The following is a 25,928-nucleotide window of genomic DNA, read 5'->3' as shown; positions in this document are numbered from 1 at the left end:
GGCCTCCCGGCGGGCCGCGGGCAAAGTCCGCCCAGCGCGGGCGATAAGGGCCGGGCCGGGGCGGGGGCCGGGGCCCGGGCGGCGGCCGGAGGAGAGGCCTGCCGCGCTGATTTGCATAAGCTATATTGCCTAATGGTGGCGGTCATGGCTTGGTAGAGGGGCCGCCCGCGCCCCGCAGCAGCCCGCCGGCCGGGGCGGAGCGGCAGGCGGCCGAGGGCGGCGGGAGGCGCGGGGCGAGCGGCGGGGCCGCGCCGCCGGCGCCCGGGAGGATGGTGTCCCAGCTGAGCGCCCTGCAACGGGAGCTGCTGGGCGCCCTGCTCAGCTCCGGAGCCACCAAGGAGGGACTCATCCGTGCCCTGGAGGACATGGTGCCCGCCGCCGGCTTCGGCGTCAAGCTGGAGAGCCTGCCGCTCTCCCCCGGCGGGCCGCCCGACGGCAAGGCCGCCTTCGCGCCGCTGGCCAACGGGCACGGCAAGGGCAAGCTGTCGGGCGACGAGGGCTCGGAGGACGGCGACGACTTCGACACGCCGCCGATCCTCCGCGAGCTGCAGGCGCTCAACACGGAGGAGGCCGTGGAGCAGCGGGCCGAGGTGGACAGGATGATCAGGTACCGGCGGGCACCGGGGGCGGGTACCGGGGGCGGGGGGGCGGGCACGGGCTCCGTCTGCAGCCGCTCGGACCGACGGTCCCGACCCCAAGCACCCTGCCCGGGGGTCGTTCCCGGTGTGCCCTGCCCCGTCTGTCCTGCCCGGTGGCGGGTTTCGGCGCTCCCTGCCCGCCCCGTGGTCAGTCCCCGTGGCGGGTCCCGGCGCTCCCTGCCCGCCCCGTGGTCAATCCCGGTGCTCCCTGCCCGGTGGCGGGTCCCGGTGTCCCCTGGCCCGGCGGGGCTGTGCCGCGGTCCCCGCGGTGGCGAGGGGCCGGCCGGGCTGGGACCCCGCTGCGGAGGGGAGCGGGCAGGGCGAGGAGCCGGGGCCGGCCACACCGGGGCCCACCGGCCGCGTCCTCCCGCCCCGTCGGGGGCTGCCCGCCCGCCTGTCGCGGCGGCACCGGGGCCGCGGAAGCTCGAACCGGCCGCCGGCTCCGTCCCTCCGCGCCGGGAGATAAAACATAAACTGCAGCACGTGGAGCCCGGGGTGTTATTAATTTATTTCTATAAATCATCAACAGAAAGATACACAAAGGGCCGCGATGGGCGAGCGGAGCGGCGGGTTATTCATTGCCGAGGCTGTAAAGCGGCCGGGGAGGGGGGAAGGAGGACACCCCGAAGGCGGCGGGCTGGGCAGCAGCGCGCCCCGGGATGCGGCTCTGCGCCGTGCCGTGCCGTGCCGTGCCGTGCCGTTCCGTGCCGTTCCGTGCCGTGCCGCGCCGCGGGGAGCGGGGCCGCCGTCGGGGCTCAGCGGCAGCGCCGGCCCCGTCGGCTTGTGGACAGCATCGGATCCCCGCCGTACCCCGGGGCAGGGGCAGCCCGTCGCTCCTCCGGGGCCACCGGGGCGGTCGTGGCTCCCCCCGACAGCGCACCCGGTGCAAGTGGGTGGGGAGCCCCGCGGGAGCATTTCTGCATGCAGCGGGGGCACCTCTCTGTGTGCCCCCCCGGCCTTGCACTGCGGTTTTCATACCTGTCTTGGCGCCCCAGCAGCACCCCGAGCGTGGCACTGATCCTGCCCGCCAGGCTCAGCCCCCGATGTGTGCCTGTACCCCCTGCCAGCGCCCCGAGCCCATCTTCATCCCCAGTTCTTGCCCCCCAAGAGCCCTGGTGCCACGGCAGCAGGGTGCCAGGGCCCGGTTGGGGATGGGGACACCACGGTGGCCGCTGCGGTGAGCGCAGGGGTGCTGGAAGGGCAGACGGGGCTTTCTGGGGCCAGGGCTGGGCAGTGGCAGCCGTGCCTGCTGGGGGGCCTGGCTGGCACACACAGGGTGCCAAAGAGGCTCCACGCAAGGGAGAAATCATTGTTGGCCTTTTCTGTGGGGTTCCTGCCCCTGCTGTGTAGCACCGTGCTGTGCACCTCTGGGTGCTCTGCCTGTCCCAGTGCACCCCTCTTGCTGGCTGTGCCCATCCCAGGGTGCGTGGGGTGGCAGTGGGGGTGCTGAGGAGGCTCAGCCCCAGGATCGCTGTGCTCCCACAGGTGTTTCTGTGCAAAGTTTGCCTTTGGTGCAAACAAGAGCAGGCACATGTCCCTGAGGAGCCTTTGCAAAGAGCTCGTGTTTGCTCTAAGAGAGGCCTTTGTACTTGGAGAGGGAGCCGGGTAGGGGAGTCAGGAACCATTTATTGCAGCCATGCACGGGGGCCGAACCCCTGCTGCTCCCACTGCCCAGCACCAGCATCCTGACCCCGGGGCTGGCCCACTCTCAGGCTATTCCCATGCCTGGGGGTGCTGAGCTCCGCAGCAATTTTGGGACTTCGGTGCAGGTTTTGCTGCCGACCTGTGGTGTGGGCACAGGCCGGGATTGCCCGGCGCGGTGCTGTGGTCCCCAGCAGTTTGCACTGGCTGTGGCCTCTTGGCAAGCAAATCGTTCCCTTGGGCCTGTTTGTGGCACGTGAATGGCTTCAGCTGCAGCGGGTGAGAGAGGGCGAGTGCTGTGCTGTGGGCACAATGGCCCCACTGCTGGCACGGTGGTTTCTCACAGCGCTTGGCCAGGCAGGTGCCGGTGGCACACGGAGCTCAGGTCCAGGATGAGATGCCCCGCAGCTCCCTCACTGCCCTGTCCCACCCCCAGGGCTTGGCCTGAGCCCACTCCGGGAAATAATTTATCCCAGGAGCAGCTAGATGCCCTGGACCGAGAGAAGGTGCCCACTCGGGTGGCCCGGCTGGAGATGCCCCGAGTGGCTCCAAAAGGCGCGGGGAGCAGCGGGTGCAGCACACCTCCCGCCCCGACCCCTGCGTGCGCTGGCAGATGCAGATTAGATAGGTCCTTTCTATAGGCAGCTGGGGTTATAATCCATCTGTATAAATTCTTGGCATATTTCTGGGGGGATGTGGATTGTATTTACCTGTTTTCAAGATTGACAAAGGGGGTTAGAGGGTCTGGGAATCCCTGGGGAGAGGGACGGGCTTTGCCCCCGCTGTGTGCGGGGCTGGGGTGGGAAATGTCTCTTTCTCAGTCAGCGTTGGCAGCCGGGCTTCACCTGGGTTAATTTTGTGCAAGAAAAAAAACACCTTTCCTTGATTTTGGTGGAGAAGAACCGTGGAACCAGGGCTCTAAACTGGTTTTCCAGTATTACAAAGCACTCCTGTGTTGGGTTGGGTTGTTAGTTTTGGGGTTTTTTTTGCATGTAAAGTTCTGATGAAGATTGGACAATTAATGTGGGGCTTTTTTCATTTTGGTGACAGAACGGAAAAAAATATGGGCTTGTATTGAATCAAAAAGTTTTCCTCTCTTGCTTTTTAGGTTAACCAAAAAAGAAAAAAAAAAAAAAAAAGCCAAACAAACACTCAAAGGTTTCATTTTGGGTCAAGTCCAAACATTTTGTTTAACATGAAACAAAATGTTTGGGTTTGGTTTCAGGTTGTTTAACCCTTTTGAATACGGTCAAGTTGATTTGTAAAGAAAAATCACTGCTCAGAAGTTAAGAGCCGAATAATTGTTTTGAAAGTGTAAGTGTGAAACATACTGGAAATATTAAGGTGAAGCCTTTCTTAGAATAATAACATGGAGGGAAACTCGGGGACTTTTTTCCTAATTCTCACGTATTTTTTCAAGCCAGAACTTGCCAAATTTTATTTAAATTCAGAAATCACGTCTGTAACCCCCGAGTCACTTGTTTGACATTTTAACAGTGTGCTCAGTTGCACTGGCTCACGATTTAACTCTGGAAGAACGATGCCCTTGACTTAGTTGTGAGCCAAACTGCTATGAGAAATGATAATGAGCTCTGTTCCATTAACTTATTATTAATCAGCCATTACTAGGATCAGTTAGGTGACATGAACTGCCTGTGACAAAAGTCTGCACGAGCCCCTCGGCTTGGGCACAGCGGCCAGTGGGCTTCACCCTGCTTCGCCGGGAAGGCGCGTGTGGAGGGGAGCTGCGATGGAAGGACATTTTCTTCGCATCCTTCACGGTGGCTCTCGTCTTCTCCTGGGGCAGCACGAAGACCCGAGAGCCCCAAACCCCCATGTGCCACAGCTGTCCCTGCCGGTTCCTGGTGCCGAACGGCAGCGAGTGGCTGTGGGGCTGGTGGCCCAGCCACGGTGCCGTGCGTTTTGGGGACAGGAGCGGGCTTTTCTGTTTGCACCACGCTTAAGCCAGCCTGGGGTCCAGGCTGGTGGGAAAACCGGAGTCGGCGTGTCCGTGCGCCCATGCAGGCATACAGCTCCACGGTGCCGGGCGGTTGTCACCGTATAGAGGACGCCATATATGTGGTGGGGTTCCCCTGCCCAGAGGATGCAGGATTGGGCACAGGGACAATGTCTCTAGGGAGGCTCCGTGTCCCTTCTGGGCTGTGACAAAGCCCCGGCTGCCGTCAGCGGGCTGGCCCCGGTTGGGTACTTTTACTTTGGATCCAACCAGCTTTTTTTTCATACTGCATGCAGGACAAAAAGTAAGAAATCTGCTTGTTGGGGTTTTTGGTTTTGGTTTTTTTTTCCCCTTGACAAGTTGAAGGATCCAAAATAAGTAATGAATTGGGAAAGCAGTCGGACGGTTATTCCAAGCGCAGCGTTGGAGTATCGCATTATTTGTGTGCATGACTGTGACCAGGCTTGGGCTCCACACCGATTTTGCGGCATTGAAGCACTTCCGTTTAGTCCCACGTCCTCCTGTAGCGCAGAATAAACCCAGGGGGCTTCCACGCGCTCCCCCGCTGCTGTGCCCTGCTCTCCTCAGCGCTGGAGAACGCAGGCAGCATCTTGATTTTTGGCCGTAATTTTATTTGTCCTCTCGATCGGTGTCAGCTACCCCAAGGACACCAAAGTAATGTGGATGTAGGAAAAAGTCATTTTACACCTGGATCCTGCAGGAGCCAAATTCGAGTGTTTAAAAATAGTCGAGAATGACTTAAAATTATTGGGGTGGTGGTGGTTTTGGTTTTGCATTTGGGGGCTTGCTTGAGTTTGGGTGCCTGGTTTGACCTTCGCTTCTTAGCCTTTTGCCTATGGCCCGCAGGTGTGCTTCGCTGTTGCGGAGCGTGGAAGGAGGGTCTCTTTTAAATGAGCAGAGATTTTAAGATAATTACCGCTGCAGGAATGGAAGGGAGAAGGTAAAGCAGCAAGCGCGGCAGGTGGGGTTCGGTGGCTGTGCGGGGGTCCCTGCCAGCTGGCGGCAAGCCCGGGGTCTGGGGCACAGTGCGGGTACCGTGGCAAGGGGCAAGGAAAGCATCCCCAGGTGAGAGGTTTCTCTTTCTTCAGAGGTACCTGGTATAGGCTTCCCGTATCCACATGTACGCATGTGTCCGTGTATCCTGCGGTGTGTGCATATCTTCAAGGGGAGACACTGCACTGAACTTCGTAACAGCAGCAATTAGTGGATGGGGCTACGTACATTTCTCCTTGAAGGATCTGGAGGTGCTTTACCGGCATTAATGAGACCTTGATGTGCCCCATCAGGACACCGGGACCCTCTTTACTTCTCCCTCCCTGGGAGAACAGCCTGGTGGGCATCCCCAGGGTGGCTGTGGCACCCTGTGAGCCCCCATCCCACCGGCCCCTCCTGGGGCAGGATGGGGCTGTCTTGGGAGGCTGGGATGGCATTTGGGAAAGACAGATGCTCAAAGGATCCTGTGCCTTTCTGAAACAATTTTCATCATCATCATCATCATAATGGGTTCCCCCATCATGGGAGGAAGCAAATACCAGGTACTTTTCCCCATCAGGAGAGATTAACCCTTTGTTTCCATCCCCACAGCGAGGACCCATGGCGGGCGGCGAAGATGATCAAGGGGTACATGCAGCAGCACAACATCCCGCAGCGGGAGGTGGTGGATGTCACCGGCCTCAACCAGTCGCACCTCTCCCAGCACCTCAACAAGGGCACCCCCATGAAGACACAGAAGAGAGCTGCCCTCTACACGTGGTACGTCCGCAAGCAGCGGGAGATCCTTCGGCGTAAGTACCCGCGCCAGCGCTCGCCCTTCAGGGCTGGCAGGGGGAGAGGGGGGGCCCCGCATCCCGGTCCTGTCTGCGGGTACCAGGCACGTCAGGGGCTGGGCGAGGAGCAGCCCCCTGCCCTCTTCCCTGGCAGAGCCCCCTGGACCTAGCATCTTCCCCAAAACAGTTTTACAAGTAAAATGAATTTAAGGCACAGGAAAACTGGGCGAGAGCCCCTCTTGGTCACAGTAACACTGTGCGAGTTCCCCCAAGCCCATCCACACAACTGAGTTTCTGTATATTTTTATTTGTTAGAGCTGGGAAAGCAATTAATGATTACACACAGTCAGATGCCTTTCCCACCTCTGCCCTCTTTTCCTCTCTGTTTCTTGGGACAGCTCATTTTCTGCAACTACTTGCAAAAAAAAAAAAAGAGAGAAAAGAACAAAACCTGTGAATTGCTCATGTCCATAGCATGGTCTGTGGGCAGTCTGTGCTACTTAAGATACCAATGATTTTGGCCAAGTGCACGGACTATGGCTTTTGTGCAGCTCTCCCACCAAGCCCTGCCCCAGGGTTGGTCCCCTGTTGCTCGATGCGGCCCCGTTTTCAGCTGAGTTGCAGGTTGGGGTGCTGAGACTCCCCCCTTAAAAGAGCTCTGCCTCCCTCCTGCAAATGGATGCAGTATCCAGCGGATGGGAAGTGCAGGAAAGGGTTTAGCACCAAATACCATTGCTTTGAAAACACACCTTGAGATGTTAGAGCAAACAGAGCCTGCTCCAGCCTTGCCCTGCGTTTCCCCCCTTGTCACAGGGGGAAAAGCCATTATAAAAAGAGGGAGAATTCCCCTGCAAAACTGAGAATAATAAAACCCTCCCATTAATCTCCCTTTACTGCCATGGTGACAAGTGCCGGGTCTGAGGCAGGCCGCTGGGGAAGGTCACCTCTGGTGCCTGCCCGCCTTGGGCACAGGGCCGGCATCCCACCACGCTGGGACGGGAGTGCTGGGCCAGCAGGGAGAGGCACCCTCTCGGGGGGCTTTGCAGCCGTCCTGCCTGGCTCCTGGCTTGTAAAAACCCTCCCTGAACAAGTGCGTGCCAGTAGAGACCCTGCCCATGAATATGCATGCCCTGCACATGCTCCCCATTAAACACTGTCCTGGAGGGCTGGTAATAACTCCCCTGCCAGCATGCAAGGCTGACCCTTCCCTGGGGTGGGTGGCCGGGAGCACCCGTCTTGCTCCAAAGCGTGCGGGGGCTGTGGGCTTGGGGTGCGTCGGGAGGGGACCCGGGGGGGGCAGCTCTGCGCGCGACGGTGACTCTGAGCAGCGGCTACAGGCCAGCTCACGTCTGCTCCTTTCTCTTTCAGAGTTCAACCAGACAGTCCAGGGTTGTGGAAATATGACAGACAAAAGCAGTCAGGATCAGCTGCTGTTTCTCTTTCCAGAGTTCAATCAGCAGAACCAGGGGGCTGCCCAGCTCGACGACACCTGCTCCGAAACCCCCAGCAAGAAGATGCGTCGCAATCGGTTCAAGTGGGGGCCGGCCTCCCAGCAAATCTTGTACCAAGCCTACGACCGCCAAAAGAACCCCAGCAAGGAGGAGCGCGAGGCTCTGGTGGAGGAGTGCAACAGGTAAAGGCTGCTCTGCGCCGCCCGCTGCCTCCTCGCCCGCCCTGCAGCCTTTCTTCCAAAAAGTGCTTGCGATGCTGGGCTTGCGGCTTGCAGCCCTGGCCACTGGCCCATGGCATGGCTCTGCTGAGCTGCCTGCCCTCTTTTTGCCTTGTTTTCCCTATCTGGGTGATGTCCAGGGCTAAGTGAGCTCCCCGCTGGGGCAGTGATGCTGTGGGGATGCTGTGGGGATGCTGCAGCGTTACAGCAGTCTCAGAGGGAGGGTGGGATGGCTTTTACAGCATGGATGTAGCTGGAAAGAGCAGGCGGGCTTGTAGGGAGGGCTTAAACACCTCCAAACTCACCTGTCCTCCCACGGCCCCCCTGCCTGGTGGTGCTGGCAGAGGCCCCCCCAGCAGCGCCCTTGTTCCAACATGTCCCCTTGCACGCACAGGGCTGAGTGTCTGCAGCGAGGGGTGTCTCCCTCCAAGGCGCATGGGCTCGGCTCCAACCTGGTGACCGAGGTCCGCGTCTACAACTGGTTTGCCAACCGGCGGAAGGAGGAGGCTTTCCGCCAGAAGCTGGCCATGGACGCCTACAGCTCGGGCCAGCCCCCGCACAGCATGAACCTGCTGCTGTCCCATGGCTCCCCCCACCACAACCAGCCCAGCGCCTCACCTCCCACCAAAATGCCAGGTAAGCCCTCGCTGAGGGTGCTCGGGCGTGGGAGCAGTCGTAGCGCTGGCTGCTGTGTCTGCTGGGGATGGGGGTGCTGAGCCCTTGGGGCCACACGTGGGTACCTTTGGGGGAGGGGCGGAGGTAGGGACCCTGGTCCCTGCCGCAGCCTCGAGGAGTGATGGTGAGGAGGAGCAAGCACCATCACTGCAGTGTCGGTGTTTGCTTGCTTGGTTTCGTTCACCAGAGTCCCGGTGTGGATTCAGCTGGACAGGGTGGGGGGTGGGCTGCTCTGCACCTGGGCTGCTGGTGAGCGCTGGTTTCGGGGGTGTGGGGTGCACAAGCAATGTGGCAAAGCCTGTAGGAAGATGTGACAGCGCATCCTGGCCTTGCTCTAGGGCTGCAGCTGGCACGGGCTGGGGGCTTGGTGCTGCACCATCCCCGTGCCAGAGGGCATGATGAAGAGAGCTGCTCGGGGGTTGCAGGGCTCACCCCAACCCTCACCGCTCCACACCAGTCTGGCCCCGCTGTGCACAGTGAGGAGCCAGCTGGGGAGAGCAGGCTGCCGGGGGATTTAAGGAGATAACGCTGCCGGGGAGGGGGCTGCATGCCTGGGGAGGCTAATCGGGGTGGGCTGGGGTGGCGTGGCATGGGGTGAGAAGCATTGTTGGGAGAACAATCCCCATTGTCCCCCCACCTGCCTGCTGCAGCCAACTCGCCGGCCCCAGGCAGGCGATGAGGGCCAGCGTGGGGGCTGCGCCCCAACCACCCCGCGTCCCCCCTTGGCCATGGCACTGGCACAGCCTGGCTGGGAAGACTAAAACCAGCCGCCTCTTGGAAATGACCCTGCCTGGCTCGTTACACACACCCAGCTCGTTACAAAGGCAAATGAATAGAAACCCGTGTGGCAAGGAGCCCCTGTGGGAAGGGCAAGGTGCCTGGGGAGAGGAGGCTGGGAGCTGGGGACGGTGCCAGTCCATGGCTGGACACCAGTCCTTGGGCGTTAGCAAGCGAGGGCAGCCCCCAGCGTGGTACCCGGGGGATGCAGCAGCCCCGGGTGGGCACACAGCATCCGACCCGGCTCCCAGCCATGGGAGGGCCAGGCAGCATCCCACCCGCTCCTGGGTTCTGCTCTCCCCAGGGCCGGCTGGCGGTGACCAAAATGTGACCCTGCCCCAGGAATGCCCCACACAATGGCAGGGACAGGGAGGACGTTTGCCCTCCTGTCACCGGCTGATTGCTTACAAGGTGCCCTACAAGCACATTGTCAGCAAAATCAGCTGTTTTCAGTGTCGGCCGGCAGCCTTTACAATACCCCACCAGCATGCAGCCCCGCATTGTCATGGCGTTGTCCCCCCCGTGCATGCTTAATTGACAATTAAGCCGGGGCTTTGAACGAACCCCGCTGCCTTTGATGTGCCCCCGTCCTGCCAGCGCACAGGCAGGCACCCCACAAGAGCCTTTGTTTTCTTCTATTAGGGGACGGCAATTACTGTAACCGCGGGCATTTATCTCGGGGCTGGAGGGCCGTTAAGCCCCAACCTTTATTTTCAAGTCGGAGCAGTGGCCAGCAGGAGCCGGCCGTGGCTATAGGGCCGATGACAGCCCATTTGGAGGGGCTTTTGAGTCAGGCAGGAGTGATGGCTGTGGCGGCGGCAGAGGGCCCCTCTAGAGGGGTCAGGAGGGCTTGGCCACGGGATTTGGTTGGTGTCCGGTGGTCGTATCCCGAGGAGGAGGAGGTGGGCTTGGCGAGGGCCACGGTGGGGTTTTAGGGCTGGTTTGGGGGCAATGGGCAGGGATGGGGCTCAGCCGTGATTGCGTCAGGGTCACTCGGACCAAGCTGGTGCAGCAGGCGTGCAGCTCCCAAGGAACCGCTGGGTCCATCACTGCTTCGTCTTCCTTCAAGAGACATTTGGGGACCCGCTGCCTTGGTGGGGCCGGCCCCGCTGCCTGGCTGACCCCATCTGGGGCTGGCCACGCTGGGATTTGAACTGCCCTTGCACTGTGTCTGGAGTCTTTAACAGCTTAATGACGGTGCTGGGACGCTGCCCGCGTCCTACCCCGGCGCAGCCCTGTCCCCCCGTGACACCCCTCAGCAGGATGCGGTGGGGCTGGCGGCACGGGGCAGCTGCAGTGTCGCTGCCCGGCCCGCAGACAAAGGGGGATCGCCTGCTCCTCAGGACGTCAATGGGGTCTTGCAAAAGGGCGTAATGACAGCCAGGCAGGGGTAAGAGCTGTAAAAGTCAAACATCCTCCCGGCCTCTTCTGGGGGACCCATCTGTCAAGCCTCAAGCTGTAGTTTTTAACTATTTGGAGGTAAATACTTAAAGCCTATCTCTCTCAGAGGCTTCTCTCAGACTCTGGACTTTTCCCTTCCTATGGGGTATTATCAGCAATCTTGGTTCCCTGTTTGATTTGAAGGTCACTCAGGGCTTTATCTCGGTGCCATGCCATAGACTCTGGCTTATGCCATTTTTATCTTCAAGAGCCCCAAAGACAATTGGTGCATTGATGAGATTAGGTGACGCACTGCCCCGCTTGCCAGCCATCCCCCGCCTCCCACCCTGCATACAAAGGGCTGGCCGGCGCCCGTCGGACCCCACAGAGCCCCGTCCCCACGGCCAGGGGCCACAGCATCGCCTCCAGCTGGTCCCGGGGGTCCTGCACCGAAAAGTGGTCGGGGCACCCATCCGTCTGTCCATCCATCTATCCATCCATCTGTACCTGCTCTGCAAATATCAGAGTATCAGAGCAGTATCAGAGCAATCATATGTGCATATATATATATTTGTGTGTGTATATATACATAAATGTACATTACGTATATATTTTTAGGTATCTCTACAGATGGAGATAACAAACATAAAAACAACTCAGTACCACCCCTGAGATTCTTCCTAAACCCAAAGGGCAATTTAAGTGTTTTAACTTCTTCTTAAAGAAGCGCCCATCAGTAAACCCTCGTTCCAGAGGTACTTTGGTTTATGTCAGGGTCCTACATGCTGTTCCTTGGGGTATGTGCTGGTTCTGACTGCAGAGCCAGTGCCAGCGGCTGTAATATTTTACTGTTGGGTGCATTGTGGGGCTCGGTGGGTGCAGTGTGCTGTTAGGAGCTTTTCCTGGTTTTATGGGGGGTAATTAGAACTTTATGATAGCAGCGAAATGGGAGGGTCCAGTCCCCATAAACAGGTTTATAATGGATATAAACTATGCACCTCTGTAACTTTGCAAAATTAACACTTTAGAGACAATTTGAGTGGCAGCCCAAAAATCAGAGCTGCCCTGGGCACTGCCTGGACCTGCATTTGGGAGGGTGGAACGGTCCCAGCACCAACCCAGCTGCTGCTATCGTGTCAATAGATGCAGCATCACCGAGCCCAGCACCCAAAAATGACACTTTGTCTTTCTCGACCTGCTGCTGGGCTCCTGGTCCACACCGCCGGCAGCATCCTCATGGGTCGGGCAGGGCCGGGGCTGGATCCCTGCCGCTGCCTGAGTCATCGGTGACCAGGCACGTGGCGTGGCCGGGTCTGTTTTGGGGTTGGGCATTGCCGGTGATTTGCAGGATGTTTGCGAAGCGCCGGGCAAAAGTGCAGCTTGGTGCTGGGGCAAGCGGCAGCAGAGGTCGGGATGTGCGGTGTGACGGCAGCGGCTCTCACTGCACAGGAAATATATTTAGAAGTACAGTGAATGTGGTTGTTTGGTTTTTTTTTTTAAGTACAATTTAATCATATCAATATGACTGAAAGCAGGGGAGGACCAAGCTGCTTCGTTGCTTTTGCTGGCCAAAGACACAAGGCTGGTGTGTACCTAGAAAATGGCACACCCCTGCAACGAGAACAGCAAAAATACCTATTGCTGCCTGACCCCCCCTGATAAAAGCCGGGTCGGGGAAATGGGTCTGGCACCCCTGGGAAGCTGGGGATGCTGGGGCTGGCTGCAGAAAGCCATGGGTGCACAGGACCCTGGAGCCCCAGGGCAGTGGGTCTGGGGGCTGTCACGCTGCCTGGCGGCTGGAACACAGGGTTAAGGCTACAGGAGCCGGACCCTGCAGCTTGTCTGGAAACATGGGAAAGCAGTAAAACATTTCACGGGCTGTGCAGCTCAGGGGCCGCACAATAGCCGGGTCCCATAAACAGACTTTTATATTATGGCTGTAGCTCCAGTAAAAAAAAAAAAAAAAGCCTTAACGAGGGTAGGCTCCATGGCCAGGCCCATTCCCGGTGATCACCATGCAGGCTCCTCTTTGGGCAGCTGTGCAGAGAAGGAGGAATAAATCTTTTTGCATGGGAGCTGCTTCCAGCTGTGCAGGAGAGCAGCAGGAGAGCAGTCGTGTCAGGCTGCGATGGCTGCCTGAGCCCCCACGCATAAACCTGGACCCCACAGCTCCCTGCTCGCCCCAGGAGGAAAAACCTTCATGTCCTGGTGCAAACAGCCAGAGCCGTCCCCGTGTGTTCACCCCAGCTGCTGGGTCCTGAGCGGGGGTCCCAGCGGTCATGCCATGGGGGGATGGCAGGCTCAGCACCCCGGCGATGGCAGAGCATGCCAAGGGGGGTCTCAGGGAAGCCTGAGCACGGTCCCTGGCGTTGTGTAGAGCTGTGTCCTGCTGCTCCAACAGATAAAGCCCAAAAGCAGGAAAACAGGGGCGGTGGACGTGGCTGGGGAGGAGTAACATGCGCTTGGGGCAACCTGGAAAACAGCTCGGAGGTGACTGTTGCCCAGGTAGATGCTTTAGGCTGGGCTGGAGCTCACCATGTTCACTGGGAATGGGGAGCTGGGAGGAAAGGCACCCGCTGTCATCGGGGAGCTCTGTTACAGCCACAACAGCAACGGCAATAACGCCTGGTGCTCTTTTCCCAATATTAATCACCTAATCTGCCCAAAGCCATCCCAGCTCTGAGGGCATATACATAATACCCGTCCCGTGCTAGCAATGGGAAAAACCCGTGCCAGGATCGGTGATGGCTTCCTAAAGGTCTGCAAGGTAGCCATGGCGGGGGGCGATTGCCCTGGCCAGCAAGCGCTCTGTGGGCAGACCCAGGTGCCCACGGGCTTTGGGGACGCAGGAGCCCCCCACCAGCCCAGCCCCTACCTCTGCGGCGGCGGGGTCCTCGGTGGGGCCAGCGGTGACACGGCTGCCACCGGCCCTGGAGCCCGACCTCGCACTCCTCCGGAGAGTTAATCTTCATCAAGACTCGGAGCCTTCAGCGGTTTTACCGACAGACCCAGAATCTCGGTCACCAGACTATCTGGAAATCTCAGCGTTGGTTATTGTTTCTCAGACAATAAAGTGTTGTCCCTGGGTTTGCAAGGAAAAGCTTGAAAACCAGCTTTTAACCTCTCATATGTTTTAAAGACAGCTTCGTGCCTTTGGGTGTCCTGACTCTTGAGGTACAAGCATCCTCAATTGGCTATAGCATGATTTTGGGTTTAAAATGGAGTTTTTACATTTTTTTATTTGTTCTTACTGAAAGCTTCACTGAACCCAAAAGAGATTGAAGACTGAGCAGAAACTCTGCTTTTCTTTCCAACGGGAGCTGCCTGTGCTCCTCGTCTATCTTTAAGATCGCGCTCAGAAGAAAGGGCTTTATTTTATCTGCCCTCCCATTGTTTGACCAGCGCTGCAGGATCTGGGGCCGGCAGCGGCTGAAGCACACTGCACGAGGCCGGGACCGCAGGGAAGAATGTGTGTGACAGTGCCCCGGTTGAGTAATGTTTACCCTGTTCACGGCAGGGACGTCCACTCGGACCGGCAAATATCCACCTGCTAGAGGACATTCTTTTATTATCAGGGATAAAAGGGGTTTGCTGGGAAATGATCAGGAACCAGACATCGTGGGGAGATTCCTATCTGTGGGACGTGTTTAACCAGCTGATGGGGAAAATTCGGAGGTGATTAGAGTGACTTTTCCATGGTTTTGGTGAAGGGCGCAGGTAGCCATCTGTGCTTTGGCAGATGGTTTTGGAGCTTGTGGAAAGCTCCTGGGCACCAGTTACCATTTCTTTCCTTTTCCTGGATTCAGAGACTTCTAGGATAGCCCTTAGAGCATCCTTCGCCGAGCTAGCCTGCATCAGCTCTTCCCCTCGGACACCTGGGAGGAGATCCAAAATCCCAGGGGGAAGATCTTTTACCTGGGTGTGTTTTGTAGCTGGGGGTGTCCACACTATGCCAGGACAGCCGAGAAGCCACTGGCAACCTCCACAGTCTGCACCTCTCTGGCCAAGGGTCATTTTGGGGAGCCGTTCCCAATGCCCCTGTGCGGTGGCAGGGGGTCACGGGTGGACGATGCTCTTGGTGGTCTTGGTTGGGAGGCTGAGCTTCGCCACCATGCTGTCCTGTCCCAGGAGAGCTCTGGGCTGCCCATCCACCGCTTCGATCCGAGGGCAGTTCAGTCAACCCAGCCAGGAGCACGGTGCCGGACTCCTTGTAATAAATGGCTTTTTGCCGTAGTTGTCAAGGCAGTCCCGTAAAAGACGCTTTTGTTTCCCGTGGATTTTCCTCGGTTAATTATTTGCAATCTGTAGATGCCTTTCCCTGACACATGGCTGATCATATGGTTATCAGTGCAGGGTGTTTTAGCCAAATTAAATATATTTATATAGAAGACCTGTGCCTGAGCCAGATTTCCCTTCTTGACGGTGGTGGGCTGAGGTCTGATTTGGAGGTTTGTGTGTGTCTGGTCCCTCTGTCTCGCTGTGATGATCTGTTAATCATACACTTGTCAAGAGGGAGGCGAAAGGGAAATCAGCTGCAGAAAGGCCTGAGACAAAAAATGGGAGTGGTGGCTGTTCAGAGCTGGGCAGACACGGGTGGCTGGGGCTGCGGGGAGCAGGGCGAGCCTCGCAGAGGGAAGAGCTGGAGGATGCCACTGCTCCCCACGGCTCAGGACCCCAGGCTGGTGTCCAAGAGCCACAGGGACATTGCAGCAATTTGCTGCCAAATAAAGCACAAGGGATGCAGCTGGGTGTCCAGGCTGCTGGCTCAGGCTGGGCTCCCTTTGCACCCAGTGGCATCGGGGCCCTGGGCAGCAGAGGGGCTGCAGCCTCGGTGGGCGCTCAGCATCCCTCACCATAAATCCCTTCTCCCTGTACTTTCAGAAGATGGGGTTGGCGAGATGCTGGGGAGCAGCACTGGAGGAAGGGGCATATTGTCTGGTCCTGTTCCTCCCGTTTGTTGTAATTTGGGTGCTTGCACATCTGTTTGCGTCCCTGTGCTGTGCATGCCGAGGGAGCTGGGGAGGGCTGGAGGGTTTCCCCTTTGCAGGGACGCTTTCGGAGGGGGTTGGCATGGCCGGGGCACCCTCGCCGGGGTGCTCGTGGGTGATGCCAATGCCTGGTGGTGTTTTGCAGGGGTCCGGTACAGCCAGGCGGTGAGTGGTGAGGCAGCATCCTCCGGGGCCATCAGCCACCATGGCAGCGGTGCCATGGTCACCACCAGCCAGGCGGTCCTGCAGCAGGTCTCCCCGGCCGGCTTGGACCCGGGCCACAGTTTGCTCTCGCCCGACGGTAAAATGGTGAGTACACCTGGCCTATTGTGGCGGCTTCGCTGATAAGATAAGAGGGCCCGGCGGGCAAAGCAAACACCCTTTCCCCGGGTTTCACACGCGGCCCATGCTGAACAATGGGGCATTGTGGGGCCAGGGCCGGCGGGTGCGTGGCCATCCCGCTGCCCGCCTCAAAGGCGGCTCTCGGCCCCCGCGCTCCCCGGCGGGCGATGGCGTGTTTTCTGAGCGCAGCCCATAAATCTGACAGAGCCCCACTCTGGTTTCTATCGATTGCATGCCTTGCAGATTGAATGCGCGCTGGGTGGATCGCTGTTTGTTTTCTCCTGCCAATGACATGGGTATTGATAAAATGCTCATTCGTTCTTTTTTTCACTAAGCCCTCCCAGGTCTGGAGTTTCGCTGGGGAAGCACTTTCCTTGCAGGCAGGGAGCTTCTTGTCCCAGGGCATCACCCAGGGTGTCAAACCCCTAGTGCTGGCTCTGGCCCCAGAGCTCCTGCCTTTCCCCATCCCCTTCCCCACACACTCGGGCTTTGCTGGGCAGAGGCAGGCAGTGGCGGTGGGACACCAGCATCCCCTCCGCGTGCCTGACGCCCCCCCACACCGAGTGCTGCAGGACCATTGCAAAACAGGCGGTTGGAACTGCAGGGCTGGGCTGGGTTCCCGATGCCCGAGCACTCGAGGTGCTCCTTCCCATGGGTGCCCGGTGGGTGCGAAGCCCCTGGGAGGGGTGCAGGTGGGCAGGGGTGCGGGGGGCCAGGCAGGACGGGACGGCAGGGCACAGCCCTTGTCTGGAGCTGGCTGCCGGTGTCTGCACGAAGCCGCTGCTGTTCCGGCAGGTTTTTTCTGCTGAAAGTGAAAGTCAAACATGGCACTGGGCGGCAGGTTTTCACTTCCATTTTCAGAGGGTTGGCGTTGGTCTCCCTGCGAGGCTGGGGGGCTGTGGAGGGGCTCGTCGCACCCTCCCTCAGCTGTAGCACTGTGGAATTTCGCCTTTCCTTCTGCCGCTCTCTGGCTCTGCCTCGCCAGGGTCTCGGCCCAGCCCTGCGCACTCGGCCGCTGACCCCACAAAGCCAAGCATCCCCTGCCGAACAGGGGGATACTGTAGAGCAAAACCCCAGCCCTGCCAGTGTGCTCCCTCTGCCCCACATGCACCCGTATCTCCCCAGGGGTGTGTTGAGCCTTGTAACCCTGAGCCTTGAAGTCATAAAATGAGTCAGGAATAAAGGCAGCAGCAGCAGCAGGCAGCGAGTGCTTGGGGCAGGGGTCCACAAGGACGAGGCGATGCTGAGCTCGGTGGCAGAGGCTGCCAGCATCCCCCACCAGCTCCTTTTGCAGGGGCCACCTCTGAGGGGTGGATCTGCAGGAGCACAGGGACAGACCCTTGGACGGGGCAGGGGGAGGTCACAGTGGCCAGGCAGCACGGGAGAAGGCTGCATGGAAATGCAGGGTATTAAACTGCGAAAAGCAAACTGGGAAGCTGGTGTGCGGCAGCAAAAGCCCTGCTGGATTATCCCTACTGCGCAGACATTGCACAGCACCATCGGGGACCGCTCAGGTCCTCAGCAACGTGGGGCTCTGCTAGCTTATCTCTGATCTTTAAGCAGGGCTAGCTAGTGCTTGCAAGCGATTTAATAAAAATATGCTGTAGGCTGTGGTTTCTAGTAAGTAAACATGTGCCTGTAGTACCCTACACGAAACCAAAACTGCCAAGGCAGTTGCTGCATCTGAAGGCAATCGTTTTTTTCAGGGGTGAGCATTACTGAGGCTGCAGAAAGCTTTGGTGCTTCACTCTTTCACGCTGCAGTGTTGCCTTTAGTCGTGGCAGTGCCAGGGGGTCTCCCACGAGGGTCCAGTGTCTGGAGGGCCTTTTCCAGTCACGCAGTCTCCAGAGGTGATTTTAGGCACGGTGCTTTGGGTCTAAACGCTCTGTGAAAGGAGCCTGGCTGCAGGCGAGCAGCGTGTGCTCACCATGAGCTGTTTGACTTGTGCAGCCAAGTGTGGTGTAACCTGGCCTTGAAGAGACTTTGAAAGTGGAAAATACCGGATCAGGAAATATGAGTCACTCCCGGGCTTTGGAATTTATTGATGGATTTGTTTCAATTGCAGCAGGGCTATCTCCAACTCACATGTGCAAAATAAACAAGGTGCTGGGATTGGTGACCAGAAATGTCACACGAAGAGCCAAAGGATGGCTCTGAATTGGGATCGAGGTTGCTCTGTCTGATGAGAGGGACTAGGAGAATGTGCAGCAATTAAAGAAATAAGGCACCTGCCCCCCTGTTTGTGCTGGGGACCAGCTTCAGTCCCCTTGGCATGCTCCAAGTGCCTTTGTGTGTCTGATCCCTAAACACCAACTGGAATCCCAGGAGCTGGCTCTGGCCGAGTGCGCCCGCGCCGTCTCACCAGTATCCCACCCATCTGCAAAAGTGGTGACTAAGAGCATCACCATGAGGCCCTTTTTATTTACTTTCCATCTTTTTTCCTTACCTTCCCAAGTTTATATATTCCCACTTTCCCCTACAGCCACGACAGTTAGAAGTTAATGAGTGTTGAGAGTCGGCAGCTGTCCCCGAGGGCAGGAGCTTGGCCTTGGGGGATGAAATGGCAAAGGCTCAGGATGTGCCATGTCCCAGCATCATGCTCCCGGGGAGCTGGAAGCTGGTGCCAGCAGAGTCCTTCGCTGCTGCTTCACTATTTATTAACAAGGTGTTCAGGGGTCCCAGCCGGGGTCCGCAGCCCTGGGGCGGTGGGAGCTGTGTGCGCTGAATGCTTTGTGCCCCGGGGAGGCTGCAACCCTCTTGCCTATTGGAAGGGGGGCCTTTGCTGATCCCCCCACAATCTCCCCACTGAAGTAGGTGGGTGGGCAGCAGGGGAGGGGGCAGGGAGCACCCCCCTCGACTGTGTCTCTGATGGTGGCTGCCCTGCCTTGCTCCTCAGCAGATCTCCGTTTCAGGGGGCGGGCTGCCCCCGGTGAGCACCCTGACCAACATCCACAGCTTGTCACACCACAACCCGCAGCAGTCCCAGAACCTCATCATGACGCCGCTCTCAGGAGTCATGGCCATCGCACCAAGTAAGCGTGCCCCAAGCTCCCCTCCGCACCCCGTGTGGACCCCTCGTCCTGTGATGGGGAGGGGGATGCCCTGCCTGCTCATACTGGTGCTGACATCCCTGTTCTGCCATCCCCCTCCTTCCAGGTCTGAACACCTCGCAGGCACAGAGTGTACCCGTTATCAACAGCGTGGCTGGCAGCTTGGCAGCTCTGCAGCCGGTCCAGTTCTCCCAGCAGCTCCACAGCCCGCACCAGCAGCCGCTGATGCAGCAGTCACCCAGCCATATGACACAGCAGCCTTTTATGGCCACCGTGACCCAGCTGCAGAACTCGCACAGTAAGGGTCGGGGTGGTAGCTGCAAAGGGAAGGGCCCAGAGTTTAGATGGAAAATAAGCTTGTGCTCTCTTCCTGCTCTCCCATGCCCGAGCTTGTGCCCTTGGCTGCTGCCTCTCTCCCGCAGGTACCAGCCGGTGCGGAGCTGCGAGTGGGATGCATGGTGGTGTGGGGTGGCCACATCCCGCCACAGCCTCTCCTCCCCCTGTGCCATCTACTGTACTGCACCTCCGGTACCGCTCCACTGCTGCCCTGCGGGTGGGATGCAGCCCCCTGCCTGCATCCTGTACAAACTTTATTTTTCCTTCCATGTTCTTACTGCTAAAACACCTGCTTTGCCAAAGGAGGTGGCCAGGCCTGTTGCACTCCCTGCAAAGCAGCCGCTTCTCCGCTGTGCCTTGAAGGGACCTGGCGTGGCCCCTCGGGCTCATCCATCACCCCGGCCCTGCTCCAGCGCTGGGCTCAGCTGCAGAGGGGTTGCAGAGCTCCAGTGTCTGCTCCAGCCACAGCCCTTCAGCCCCTCTGATTTCCCTGGGCGAGCTGCTACCCAAGAAGGAAGTGGCTTAGAGGCAGGCGGTGGTTTCTTTCCGCGGCTCATTTTACCTCATCTGTGTCTCCACACTGCTCGTTCCCATGCAGCACCCCTGCAACTGGCCGTAACAGTGCTTGGCTGCTCGGCCCTGCTGCGAGGGCTGGGGGGGCTTTTCCGTGACAGCTGCTTGTCTCCCTCCTCTCCGCAGTGTATGCACACAAACAGGAGCCTCCCCAGTATTCCCATACCTCCCGCTTCCCCTCAGCAATGGTGGTGACGGATACCAGCAGCATCAGCACGCTGACCAATATGTCTTCCAGTAAGCAGGTAATGGCTACGTGGACGCTGGCGAGGGTGTGCAGGTGGGGGTGTGGGGGGTGGAGTGGGGCTGTTTCCCCCCTAGAGGTGGGGCCAGAGGAGGGTGTAGCAGAGACCCTGCCCTGCTGCCTGGGCTGCACCTCCCTGGGCAGCTGGCAATGAGCACTCTGGCACCAGGAACCCCATACCAGCCCCTTTGCGGGCTCCAAACTGCTTGCAGGTGATGCGATGGGGATTTGGGATTTGCGACTGTCTGGACAGTGAGGACTTGTCTAATGCCTGGGGGTACCAGCCGGGGCATGCTCATCCCTGGGGCAACTTCGTCAGAGTGGGAGCATCCTTCAGGGGTACAAATTGGGCTGAGAAGGTTGGGACCACGTGGGTTCTGCTGCTTCTGTGTCCAGGGTGAATCCACCCTGGTTGGAGTTGAGCAGAGGAGCTGGGCTCCGATGTGCCTCGACTTACCCCAGCCCGTAAACCTTTATCATCTGCCCGGTGCCGGCGCAGGTGTAAAGCCGGACTTATCCTGGTACACATCAGGTGTGTGAGGCCTTACTCAGACAATAGTCCCTTTTTAAAAGCCGGCTCTGGGGACTGTGGGAAATATGTGGCCCTTATTGATCGCTAGATAAATAAGAGAGAGCCTTGAACTTGCATTCAGATAAACTTTCTTACCGAGGTTTGACAGGGGAGAGGGAAAAAATGTCTGCAGCAACCACAGAGTAAATACGGCGTGGGATCGCTGAGGCAGCCCCCGTGGATGCCCGGCGAGGGGTGAAGGAGGGGGCTGGGGCTGCAACGGGGAGAAGCTGGGAGAGGGGCTGCCTGGGGGGTTGGGGTGCCCGGGAAGGGCTGATGAGCACCGCTGCTGGCTCGGGTCGGGCTCCCGCGCTTTGTAGTGCTCGACGTGCAGGTTTATCTGCGCCTGCTGCTGGGGGCACGGGGGGCAGCGAGGCACGGCCGCGCCTCGGGAGCACCATTTCCTCCGCACAGCTCTATCGGCCCATCTGGTGTGCGCTCGGCCCGAACGGCCCCGATTGACTGCGCTCTCCGCCATGGGCTGCCTTTGATGCTGGGCTGGCGGGAAGGAGCCCTGGGCACACAGGAAATGTCCTGCCAGGGGGATGGTGCCCGCTCATTCCCGCTGCCCGGCCGGGCGCCACGAGCAGCCTTCCTTGACGCAGCACTGCCTGGGGTGGTGGGGGCTCCCTTGGTTTTCTCCCTCCATCAAGCTTTTGCACTTTAATTAAAGGGGGAGGAGGTCTTGCGGCTCAGGGCAGGGGAGGTGGGATGGGGGAGATGGAAATGGGTCCCCGTGGTTGCTGCGGTGAGTGGGTGCAAAGTGCCGAGGCGGCACGCACCCACCCCGTTAGCCCCTGGTACGTGACAAACAAGCACGGGCTGGTCCTGCAAGTGCCCAGGGCAGGATCTGGCCCCTGTCCCTCTGCATGGGTCCAGGATGGGCACTGGGGTCATGTCCCCCCAGCTCAGCCTCCCAGCCCCTGCAGCCCCTTTCCCTACCAACCATTCAACGTTCAAGTTAAAGCTGGAAAAATTTACCTTTGAACGTTGATTTTTTTTCTGTGATCACCCGTTCTGTTAGCGGCAAGGGGCAAACAAAGTGCTGCAGAGGCAGCGCGGGTGCCCCCCAAATGCTGTTCACCCCACAGACAGCTCAAATGGCTCAATATTTTTTTGTGATTTGGGTTTCTGCCCGTGACTGGGGCTAACGGGGGCCATCCCTTGGCTCCTCTACGCTTTGCCTCGGCATAAGGCGGGCGCTGCCGGGCACAAGGGTGCCCGGTGGCAACAGGCTCCTCCGAGGTGGCCGGGGGGGCCACTTGGATCCCCAGGGGAGCTGCAGTTTTCAGGGCACAGTTTGCTGGGTGAGAGCTGGCTGCCGCAGGGGGGAGTGCATGGATAATCCCAGGGTACGCACAGCCCACATGAAACCCCAAATCTGGGGGGGTCACGCTGCTGCTCCCTGAGCAACTCCTTCTTTGCAAGAGGAGAGGCATTTCTCCTGCACAGCCCAGGGGCAATTCTGCACCCACAGCCCCCACGCCAGCCCCCGCAGACGCACTCCGTGGTGGAGCCCAGCTGCTCCTGGTCCTGCCGGCAGGGACCGAGGCCAGTGGGATGTCCCCTATCCCCCCCAGCTCTCCCCTCAGCCCAGTGCTACAGATTGCTTATCAGATGTTGTTATTTAGACCTGGAAGGGGCAAATACCTCCCGGTTCCTTTGACAACGCTTGAGGCCAAGCCACCATTTTTATTACGTTAGCAAACACCTGATAGTCGCGGCCCGTCCCTAATGACATGTCACGGGAGGCTCCTGGCGTCTCCCTATCTCTGCATTACGATGTTTGCTGTGCGTTCCAGCCCACAAGGTCACCCCCAGCTCCTGGCCCCCCACCCCACCGGTGGCTGGGGGGACCCTGGGTGGGGGACACCCCCCCCCGGGATGGAGAAGGGGCTGCTGCGGTGGGAGGATGCAGTGGCAGGGGCTGCTCAGCTCCTTCCCCAGAGGTGAGAGCAGTGCTGGGGGACAGCGATGAGCATGGCCCCCAGCCCCACTCCCACCCAAGCACAGGCTGCTGCGCTCAGCCTCACGCCTGGCTGCTCTTGGCAGCAGTGCTGAGCTGTGTGGCACAATCTCTGCAACAGCCTGGGCACAAACCGGCCCTTTTCTTCTTATTATTATTTTTGGGAGGGGGTGGCAATATCTGGCTCAGAAAGTATTTTCCCACTGCCTCCCCCTTGGGGGGTCACTGGGGAGGGCTCAGGGCCAAGCAGGGCTTGTGCGGCACCACCAAGGTCCCAGGGTGGCACAGGAGGTGATGCCTCCAGATGCTTTGCAATGCCCCCGGAGACCCCCGCCGTGGTGCTGCCTTCACCCCCTGCCTGCCTGCCAGTCACCGTGCTGCTCTCTCCCTCCCCAGTGTCCCCTGCAAGCCTGGTGATGCTCCACACCTCGCTGCTTTTGCACATAGCAACGGGATCTTATTTTTCCACAACATCCCGCCGGTGACCCGCGTGCTGAGCCCGGGGAGTCGCCAGAGCGAAGCCCAACGCCGCAGCGAGGAGCCCATCAACCCGAAACGGAGCCAGAAGCTCGAGACTCCCTGTCGCCGGGACGAGCCCGGATCTGCGGGGTGCCCACCCGGGACCGTGCCTCTCCTTCCCTCCGCACAGTATTTCCAAGATGTGTCTTGGGGATTTTTTTCTTAAGTATTTGCCTTCCAAGAGGCTGTTGTCTCTCCCGAGGAACTAGGAACAGCTGTACTGGGAACCGGCAGAAGGGGAAGATGGATAATATTTAAGTTATGCTCCTTCACCCGACGGACTGAGAGGGACTTGGGTCTGTTACTTGGCATTTGGAAGGAGGAATTGCATGTGCTGTTGAACTGAGCCAATTAATCTGTAAATATAGGTACAGTCTGCTCCATCCTCACCCTTCCCCACTCCTATACATAGAGATTTATATAAAAAGAAGTAAATTTTGTCCAATGGATGTAAACTACTGTAATTAAGTGCAATTCCCCCATCTGTATATATTGTTCCCTAATCTCTTCTCTTTCTTCTCCCCCCACACCTTTTTTTTTTGTTAAAGGTCAGAGCTAAGGATGGTTTTGGTTTTGTATTTCTCTTCTTCCTTTAAATGAGTTAATTCAATGACCCGGGCCTAGGCAGGATGCCAGTCAGGTAGCACCGGTCTCTGCTCTGCAGGAGGACAGGGAGACGTATGTCCTCTGTGCGGTGACATCTCATGTGAAGGAAGGGCATGGGGCGAGCTGAGTGGAGCCCTGGCAGGATCTGGCCGATCCGTGTGGGGACAGCTATGGAGATCTCAAAAGACTCTTCTGCTTTTGGGGACTCTGACAGTGGTGGGGTGGGGAAGCACTCGGGAGCCTGGTGAATGCATCCAGACTGGTGGGATGCATCAGCATCGACAGTTTTCAAGGTGAGCCTGTGGCATTCGCTGCTACAGAGGTGAATGAGGCTGCAAGAAATTCTGTTGAGATCTCCCTCAAATGAGGTTGAGAGACTGTCTCACTTTTCTTCCCTCCATGGGGTGCAGAAGGGACTGGGTACCCAGTTACTGCCTTGTCTCCTGCCCAGTAAATGGCCAGTACAGATGGCTTATTTTCCACCATTAGCAGGTTCCTGATGAGTCTGGTTGGCTCCACCCTTACCAATAAACACACGGTGCTGGTGCTCTCATGCTTGTGGTGTCTACTCTGAGCTGCAGCTGGAGATGTGGGCCCTGGGCTGTGATGTGGACACGCCAGTCCGCGGTCCCCACTGCTTTGTCTCACCTGGCAGCAGCTCTTGGAGGAAAACCTTCACAGCAAGATCTCCAGCTTGTGAATGAGCGGTGAAGGCACACCCCAGCTTCGCACCCACTGAGGACACTGGGCTCCACACCCCCCAGAGCCACGAGGGCTTTAGGTGCCCAAGTCCTACCTCCCAAAGCTGCAGAACCTGTCAAAGGCATCGCTTCTGCTTCCGTGAGATACGAGCTCCTCCGTACCCGCTCCCCTTTGCAAAGGGATCTAACGATCCCCAGTTGTGCAAATTTTTCTTGAATTTTGCAGCATGTGCCAACTTCTGAGAGTGATTTAGAGAGGTGGAGAGGAGTAGAGGTGCCCAGGGACGGATGACCACTGCTAAAAAGGAAAACACTAGATGCTTTCTTTGGGGCAAGAAAGGCTCTTTTGCTGTGTTTTTGTACAATACCTAGCGCAGTGGGACCCTAATCCTTGCAAGGACTAATAGGAGCTGCCCTACGGTGAATAAGTCATCGTAAATTGGAGACCAATATTCAGAATGACATTTAATTTAATGTATACCATAATTAAATACCATTTCTTCTGACTCATTGCTGGTGTGTGGTCTGTAAATTCCACAGTCATCATCCGCTGTGGTTTGGCAGACATCGGTCCAGCAGGGACGCAGGTTGGTGGCAGTGACATGTCCTTCCTGCTGTCCCTTGCAATGCTGATCTAGATTTCTACCTGCCTGAATATCACGTGTTTCATACGAAGCCCCAGGTATCAGCAAAAAATAACAAGAGGCTGTAGAAGGTCGGGAGACCTGTGTTCTCATCCTCCTAATGATGCACTAACAATGTTGCTGGCAGTCGGGTACAGTTCATTCCTCATCCTCTGCTAACTTTAGCAGCTGAGTGTTAAGCAAACCAATTAGGAGCTGAGTGCCAGACAAAGCCAAACCCACCCGTTTTGGATATTGAGCCTTGGATCAGTAAAGTATGAGGCGGAGGTGGGAGGGCGTGCCGCAGTCGCTACAAAGCTTTTGAAGATCTTTGATTGCGAAGAGCTAACATACCTGAGTGACTCAGAGCACATCAGTAGGAAGGGGTGGCCCTTCTGAAGATGCAGTGTGGGGCTGTAGTTCTAATCACCTTCAAAAATGCCTGGTTTGGTAGCTTTTTTTTTTTCCCCATAAGTTAAGCATGGGCTGCTGTGGGAAAGGCTTTCAGAGCAGCAGTGAGGTGCTCACCTTTATAGCTGAAGCAGGACACCCTGACAAAAACCTTCCCATGAGGTTGCTTTGTTTCTGTGAATTTTCAAATGCACAGACAAAAAGTGGAGGTGCAAAGCTGGAAGAGAATGTGAGGCATGAAGACTGCTTGGCCCTTTCATGCAGAGTCAGAAGTGATGCTCTCCTTTAGCAAAAGCTGGAAAGAAAAGCAGCAGGTTTTGTTCCAAAATGCCCTTTGCGCCTTCCTGCTCAGCAAGTCCTTTTCAAACACACCTGAGCACCAGGCTGAGCCCTTTTCAAATTCTGCTCCTGACTATTGCATTCCCACTGGTCAGGATGGAAATGATTTGGATTCTTCTACTTAAGCCAACTGTT

General features: G+C 58.0%; 1 protein-coding gene across 4 annotated transcripts; it reads left to right on the top strand.

Moving 5' to 3' along the window:
- Positions 1-215: 215 nt before the first annotated feature.
- HNF1B (HNF1 homeobox B) lies at positions 216-24,926 on the top strand. Of its 4 annotated transcripts, none has more exons than XM_055700621.1 (9): positions 216-607; positions 5,842-6,041; positions 7,392-7,656; positions 8,087-8,328; positions 15,658-15,821; positions 18,754-18,886; positions 19,011-19,202; positions 19,940-20,058; positions 22,991-24,926. In XM_055700621.1, exons 1-9 carry the CDS (start codon positions 270-272, stop codon positions 23,009-23,011), a joined length of 1,674 nt encoding a protein of 557 aa, XP_055556596.1. In that variant the 5' UTR covers positions 216-269; the 3' UTR covers positions 23,012-24,926. The 4 variants fall into 4 exon arrangements, with proteins under 4 accessions (XP_055556596.1, XP_055556594.1, XP_055556598.1 ...); XM_055700619.1 differs by having other exon boundaries at positions 18,751-18,886; XM_055700623.1 differs by having other exon boundaries at positions 217-607; positions 7,470-7,656.
- The last annotated feature ends 1,002 nt before the right edge of the window (positions 24,927-25,928 follow it).

Source organism: Falco cherrug, chromosome 1 (assembly GCF_023634085.1).
Source record: "Falco cherrug isolate bFalChe1 chromosome 1, bFalChe1.pri, whole genome shotgun sequence".
In the NCBI taxonomy this organism is placed as follows: Eukaryota; Metazoa; Chordata; class Aves; order Falconiformes; family Falconidae; genus Falco; species Falco cherrug.
Note: the sequence above shows the minus strand (reverse complement) of the source record. Positions and strands in the feature narration are given on the sequence as shown.